The sequence below is a fragment of the Lipotes vexillifer genome, unplaced genomic scaffold (genome assembly GCF_000442215.2).
Source record: "Lipotes vexillifer unplaced genomic scaffold, Lipotes_vexillifer_v1.1 scaffold1079, whole genome shotgun sequence".
In the NCBI taxonomy this organism is placed as follows: Eukaryota; Metazoa; Chordata; class Mammalia; order Artiodactyla; family Lipotidae; genus Lipotes; species Lipotes vexillifer.
In genome coordinates this window covers 42,376-50,498 of record NW_006772344.1, presented here as the reverse complement: position 1 = coordinate 50,498, position 8,123 = coordinate 42,376, and the positions used below count along the sequence as shown (strand labels likewise).

General features: G+C 35.0%; 1 protein-coding gene across 1 annotated transcript in view; it reads right to left on the bottom strand.

Annotated features, from left to right (window-relative positions):
- Nucleotides 1-8,123, bottom strand: part of AVL9 (AVL9 cell migration associated) — a 60,043-nt gene that overhangs the window by 25,808 nt on the left and 26,112 nt on the right. The window contains exons 5-8 of the mRNA XM_007447395.1: nucleotides 6,907-6,996; nucleotides 6,144-6,210; nucleotides 4,982-5,022; nucleotides 3,809-3,847 (exon numbers count right to left, since the gene is read on the bottom strand). Coding sequence (XP_007447457.1) covers nucleotides 3,809-3,847; nucleotides 4,982-5,022; nucleotides 6,144-6,210; nucleotides 6,907-6,996 — 237 coding nt within the window. The remainder of the gene's footprint in view (nucleotides 1-3,808; nucleotides 3,848-4,981; nucleotides 5,023-6,143; nucleotides 6,211-6,906; nucleotides 6,997-8,123) is intronic.

Here is an 8,123-nt window from a genome sequence, read left to right as displayed (position 1 = left end):
CATGTGGAATCTTCCCGGACCGGGGCACGAACCCGTGTCCCCTGCATCGGCAGGCAAACTCTCAACCACTGCGCCACCAGGGAAGCCCACCACCTGTATTCTTGCAAAAAAAATTTAATCTGAAACTAGTGACAACAATCAGACAAATCTAATATTATAATGCAACTAATCTGGATTCTTAAAAAAAAAAAATTAAAAGGCCAATGTCATAAAAACAAAGAGAAACAAAAAAAAGAGCGAGGTGGTGGCACTGTTTGAGATTAAAGAAAGCTAACAATACAATAAATGATCCTTGGTCTCCAGATTAAGAAAAGCAACCAGCTTATAGGACATTATTAAGACATCTGGGGAAATCTGAAAATGGACTGTACATTAGATAGCATTTATTATATCAATGTTAAATTTCTTGAATGTGAAAATGATATTTTGTCTACATAGGAATGTACCCTTATTCTTAAGAAATATATCCAGGGCCTGTTAGGAATCGGGCTGCACAGCAGGAGGTGAGCGGCTGGCGAGCGAGGAAAGCTTCATATGCCACTCCCCATTGCTCCCCATCGCTTGCATTACTGCCTGAACCATCCCCCCTGCCCCCGCCTCCGATCCATGGAAATACCGTCTTCCGTGAAACTGGTCCCTGGTGCCAAAAAGGTTGGGGACTGCTGTCCTAAAGTATTTAGGGATGAAGTACCATGGTGTCTACAAATTACTTTAAAATTATTATGATTCAGGGAGAAAAATGAACACATATAAAACAATGTAATGCAAAAGCAAAATGTTAACAACTCATAAACACAGATGAAGGGTATAAAAGTGTTCATTATATATTACTCTATCAACTTTCCTGTAGGTTTGACATGTTTCAGGATAAAAATTGAGAAAAATTAATCTGGAACAGGGTTCAGTTAGATATTGCACTAAAACTAATGCTGGTGATAATTAAATTAGAGGAAAAAAACAAGCATGTAGTTGCTCAGGTGAGAGTTTTTTCTTTTTTTAAACAATTAAATCATTTAGTGGCACTAAGTGATATCCAGTAAAGCATAACATCCATAATCTCCTGTGCTCTCCTTACACACTGCTTATTTGAATGCTTTACAAGTACAGAGAAACCAAGACTGCATTAAAAGATGTCCTTACTTTATTAAATCAATATAAAAAGTGTATACCTGTGATTTGCCACATTAAATAACGTCTACTTGATCATAAATGCCACTGCATGTGGCTAGGCTAAATATTATTTTGCAAAATTTTGTTTCAGATACATGTATCCACATGTGCTCTAAGTTTCAATGAATAACATTTTTTATTATGGGTTGCAATAAAAAGTTTGAAACCTACAACTCAACAACAAAAAAACAAACCTGATTAAAAATGGGCAAAGGATTTGGATACACATTTCTACAAGATATGCAAGTGGCCAAAAAGCACATGAAAACGTGCTCAACATAACTAATCATTAAGAAAATGCAAATCAAACCCAGGAGATATCACCTCATACCTATTAGGGATGGCTACTATCAAAAAACCTGAAAATAACAAGTGTTGGAGAGGAGGTGGATAAATCGGAACACTTATGCACTGTTATTAGGAATGTAAAGTGATGTAGCTACTGTGGAAAAGATGGCAGTTCCTCAAAAAATTAAAAATAGAACTACCATGTGATCCAGCAATACCACTTCGGGGTATACACTCCAAATAACTGAAAGCAAGGTCTTGAAGAGACATACATAGACCCATGTTCACAGCAGCATTATTCATGACAGCCAAAATGTGGTATGTACATACATGGAATATTATTCATCCTTAAAAAGGGAGGAAATTCGGACATCTGTTGTACATGGATGAACCTTGAGGACACTATGCTAAGTGAAATAAGCCAGTCACAAAAAGAAACACTTATCATTTCATTTATACGAGGAACCTAGAGTAGCCCAATTCATAGAGACAGAAAGTAGAAGGGTGGTTGCCAGCAGGTGGGAGAAAGAGAGAACGAGGAGTTAGTGTTTAATGGGTACAGAGTTTCAGTTTTGCACAATGAAAAGAGTTTTAAAGATGGATGATAATAGTACAACAACAGGAACATACTTAACACCATGAAACTGTACACTTAAAAATAGTTAAGATGGTTAATTATATGTTATGTGTATTTTTACAAGTATAAACTTTTTTTAAAAGTTGAAACACTGTACTAGTATGTGTTAGTTTCATTCACTTTTTTAAAATTTACTTTTTTTCTGTTTGAAGAAAGAATACATATTCATCCAGAAAGCTAGAACACAGAAAAGTGTATTTCCTTCTTAAAAATATAGCTGATATTCTCACCAAACTGTTGCTGTCTTTCCTCCTACTCTTTTCAATTAATATATATTTAATTATAAAATTGGAATCATGGGCTTGATATGTAGCTGGGCAAACTTTTTTCACTTAACATGCCATGAAACATCTTTACAACAATAAAAAAAAACCCACCCAGAATCTTTTTTGTTGTTTGGAAATTATATACAAAATAAATCAATACTTACTTAGTCACTGATAATTCATTATTAAAAATGACTGAAAGAATCTCTTAGATAGAGCTTTGCATCAACTAAGATTAATTCTGGAAATTAAACCTCTAAGAGAACAATTACTGGGCCAAACGGATAAACATTTTTATGGAAACAAAATATACTGGGTATTGTGAATGGCTGACTCTCCAATATCCATTCTACCTTACTTTACTGAGCACAGTAATACAGTGTATACAACTGGCCACAGATCCAGGGATGGCTCCTGATTAAACCAAAGGTCAGCAAACTTTTCTATAGAGGGTCAGATAGTAAGCATTTTTCATTTGTGGGCCATTTGGTCTCTGTCCCAACTACTCAACTCTCCCACTGTAATGCAAATGCAGCCATAAACAATAAGGAAAAGAATGGCTGTAACTATGTTCCAATAAAACTTTATTTACAATAGGTGGTAGACCAGATTTGGCCCTGGGGCCTAATGTGTAGACTCTTGGTCTAAAATCCCTCATCTAAATCTTTGATCTAAAATCATTACAATCCCATCCCTTTGTACCACAGAGTGGTCTGGAACCCAGCTTTAAGCCAATCAATACAGGCATTTCTTTGGCAACAATTATTGGTTCTGGGTAGGCACATGGCCCCATAGGCCCAAAGGAATTGACAGGAAGAATCCTTATTAAATGGTTTGGGAAGAGGTATTATCTCTGCCACCAGTTATAGCTAAGGAAGCACATAGTTCAATTACTGTTGGCAGTTATCCTACACTCCAAGGGAAGTTAGGCTCAAGATAAAGCAAGCACTGTGGACCGTAGAACAAAGAGATGGAAAAAATCTAGGTATTTAAATATATTGTCAAACCATTCAGTCAATCTACTCTGAAGTCTGAAGCAAGCCAATACATTTCCTTATTTTTTAAGTCAACTTAAATTGAGTTTTCAGGACTTCCTTGGTGGTTAAGACTCTGCGCTTCCACTCTAGGGGGCATGGGTTTGATCCCTGGTAGGGTAACTAAGATCCCTCATGCCGCGCGGCACAGCATGGCAATCAATCAATCAATCAAGAGAACTTTCTGTTATCTATAGTCAAAACCATTCTGATAACTGAATACTATCAAATTGCCCCCAGAAAAGACTGCATGAATTTATACTTCTATAGTAGTGGACAAAAATATGTGCTTTAGCCCACTGTACTTTTATAGCCAAAAAAGTCTTAATTTATACTTTATCATTAGTTTCAATTTTATATAATATTTAAGAAATGTCAATAAATATTAAATATTCCAAACATTCAAATCTCACCTTCTTTTCAAGAAGAATTAGTTTAAACAGGATTAGGACCTGAAGAAAGAAAAAAAAAAAAAAACTGTATTAAAATAAGAAACTCAAGCCTATTTTTTATTTGCCTTTGCCTCTCCTCAAACATAACCATGTATCATTGAATCAATAATATTAAATAATTCTAGAGCTTTAAACACTACATTGAAAATTATGAACTTATACTGAGAAATTCCTGTGTCCTCTAAAAATGTGAATACCACTTAAATTGTTATCAAATTGCACTTTTTGGAATAAGTTGCGCCATTTTTGCTTGAAATATCTGCAAGCTCCTTAAAGTTAAGGTACTATTCATTTACTTCTGGATGTCCAGGGCATTCACAGAGCAGATACTCATTACAGCTGTTAAGTCAATGATCAATGTGTGTATGTCCCAGTCAACAGATGCCTTAAGAATAAAGATCAAAAGATATAAGCATAGATATTTTACTGGAAAATGTTTCACTCTCAGGGCAACATATAAAATATTCTGCAAGATAAAAACATGTTTCTTTCAGATGTGGTATACATATACAATGGAATACTACTCAGCCATAAAAAAAGAATGAAATAATGCCATTTGCAGCAACATGGATGGACCTAGAGATTATCATACTAAGTGAAGTAGGTCAGAAAGAGAAAGACAAACGCCATAGATATCACTTATATGTGGAATCTAAAATATGACATAAATGAACTTATCCATGAAAGACTCACATACATAGAGAAAAGACTTGTGGTTGCCACGTGTGTATGGGGGTGGCGTGTGGGGGAGGAGTGAATTGGGAGTCTGGGATTGGTAGATGCAAGCTATTATATAGAGAATGGATAAACAACAAGGTCCTATAGCACAGGGAATGATACTCAACATCCTGTGAAAAAAAGTTTTTTTCCACTCTGATTTCATGATATCCAAAATTACAAAAAACATAGAAAAAAGTATCCTATCCTGCACAGAAATAAATGACACTATTTGTATACTTTTAGAAATTTCTATCATATAAGCACTACCAACACTTTCAACTTTGTATCACTATGACAGCTGTCTCAGAAAAACTAAAACACGGTTATGCCACACTCTGCATTAGACCATGCAGCTCATGGAATCTGCCCAGTTAAATAATTTTAGTACATCATAAATTAAATAACATATCATACCTTGTGTCGAAAATGAAGCACAAGATCTCGAGGAGATAGACCTATAATGTTAAAAAAAAAAAAGCTAATCTGTGACTACCACCTACTGTTTTTGTCAAAGAAAGTTTTAACCTCCTCAAAAGAAACGCAGGTAAAAGTAGGAATATGCAAATATTTAAATATTTATGTAATATCTCATTATGCACATGCATAATCAGAATTTATCAAATACTGTTAACAAACAGCACTGCGATAGAACTTTGCAATAATGAAAATGTTCTAAATCTTCACTGTCCAATAGAGTAGCCATATGTTGTCACTGAGCACTTGAAATACGGCAAGTGTGACTGACAAACTGATTTTTAAATCTATATGTAAGCAGTCACGTCGCTAGTGGCTCGTGTTGTAGTCATGCAGCTCTAACACCTCCCCATTTTCCAGCCATCTTACAAATTACCCAAGTTTAGAAACTATGAAGCTTTTACTACTGTGGCAGTCAATCATTTAAACATGGTTTTTGGTCACTACACCCCATAGGCAACTATTTCTGAATCACAATCTTCTCTGATCATCTGCCATAAGACAAGATAAATTAATTTACAGAAAAACATATTCTCAGAATAGGAGCTTTGTAACCAGATTACATTACACACAGGATTGCAAAAGTGAAGTTCCAGGGTTTGGCTACATCATGCTAAAATGGGAATTGAGCAAGCGTAAATCACTATGTGATCAACAATTTTTTTAAAACATGAAAAGGACATTTATTGAGTGCCTAACACACGAATGAATGTTCTGGGTTGTCAAAGTAGCATAAAACCCTCAACTTGAAAAATCTTAGAATAGAAAAGAGCGAATAAGCAGATCTCTCTCTCTTGCTCTCCCTCTGTGTTGACAGGGAATTGACCTGGTCAGCATTAATGTAAGGAAAAAAAACTTCCATTATTACTCTGAAAAGCAGAAATTTTCCTTATACAGTAATAGTTGTAAATTTTGATACAAGTATGTTACAACCCTTCTTAATGTAAATACTAAGAAGATATTTAAGGAAGCAGCAGCATCAAATGTTGGAGAATTTAGATCCCATATAGAAACGTAATTCTTATCATGAAGTTTTACAACTCAGCATGCCAAACAAAAAGAAATGAGGCCATTTCCTCTGACTTGTAAAAAAGTGACTTACCAAGATATACCTGGGATCCTTCTAATGAAGTTCCTCCCAGGGAACTATTCATATGTTCATAGAGCTCCTATAAAATACAAATTCAGTTTAGAACACTTTACTATCATTTTAGACACTGAATCAGAAATAGGATGTCCAAGGGAAAATTGGTTCTTTAACTGAGGCAATTTTGTCTCTCTGAAACTTGCCAGTTTCCAGCAATCCTTCATTCTCTTCCTCTACATATTAGAGCTTGATTCATTCCCATGGTGGTACGGATTCCTAGGATAAATTTCCTCTACTTCCTTGCTAAATAACTAACTGTCCTACTCTCACTAGAATCCAGGAGAGATCCATGTTCTATACATCCATGGCAGCCTCAAGAAAAACATATTATCCATCTTCAGTAAAGTAGGAATGTGGTTTTTCTGTGTTTTTTTAGTATGGGAGTTAGGATCCAGAAATGTGATATATAAACATACTGCTCAGTGTATTAATAACATAACAAATGTAGAGAAGAAATGCCATAGCGAAAGGGCTATTATCCATTAACAGAAACATTTATGTTATAGTCAACTGTCAATCATTACATTCTAATAAAAGATGGTTTCATTAAGTTTAATAAGTATGAACTATACATTCTGGGATGATCATTGGCTCTTCAATATTATTTTCAAACAAGAATGTCCTTCTTAAGCTAATAAATGATCAGCTCACACTATTAAAATTCTACTTGATTCATGAATCTGCCTTCACACACATCTATGGGGGGCGACAAAGTTACCTTTAGAATGGAAATTTGGGAAAAATCCTTCTCTTCAAAATATGCATGTGTAATGAGCTGAAGTTTTGCTTGAAGTAAGCCATAGAGAGGCTTAAAGAAAAAGAAAAATTACCATTAGTTTGATAATAGTAAAATAAACAAACACCCCATGACTTTTTAACTTGAAAAGACGGAGAAGGAAAAAGTTACTGACAACTTTAGTATCTTATTATTCACAGCTGAACGTTAAGTCACTGTTCTAGCTCCTGGACTGCAGCTGCAAAGTACCTGACCCACTCAGAGCACCGGGGTTGAGAGTGAGCACAGACCTCCTGGGTCTTGCTCCAGTCACTCAGCCGCGTAACTCTGGGCACTTAACCTCTCCACGTCTGCTGACTGATGTGAACATGGGTATATGAAAAGACAGTACATCTTCTGGGGCTTTCTCATATTAACACAGGTAAAAGCACTTTCTAGAGTTATCTGGCATATAGAAAGCACATAATGCTAGCCATCATTATCATAAAATTTAAAACATATCGTAATCCTGCACACTGTTCTGCTAGCTTGTAGTAACGTTTAATCATCCTTATAGCACTAATTCTTATATTCAGTTGAACATTCATGATTAAATTTCATTTCCCCTTTTTTTGCCCTCTATAGAGGCTTAAAACAACTAGTCTGTGTCCTTTATAATATCCTATATAATATTCTTTTGTATATCTGAAAAAAGTTACTCCTTAATTCTTATTTCTCTATTTAAAACCTTCTCCCTACCATTTCCATCCTTTTATGTTCTGTTCTAGATGTTTTCTGGTTTCTGTGTCCTTTTTAGGATGCAGAGACTAATGCTGAATATATACTCTAATTAGTTAAAACAAGTAATACTGGAATAGTTTTCTCCCACAATATCCCGGTTAATATATCATTATTTCTATCTAAATATATTTTTATATATAGACTAAAATGCACTATGAACCACCAAACATTTTTGTGTGAGCTGGCTCTCACCTGCCTGTTTTATCTGTCTGATAAAACTGGCTTTTCACCCCAATTTTATCATATAGCAGTTACATGTTCATGAGAGTTAGACATTTTTTCTCTGAGATATATCTTTGTGAAACGAGAACAATAAATACTTAGATCTCTCTTCTTATGAGGATTAAAATGACAACTATATCTAAAAAGTGACTGGTATAGAATACTTGACATATAGGCACTTGATAAATGGCACTTAT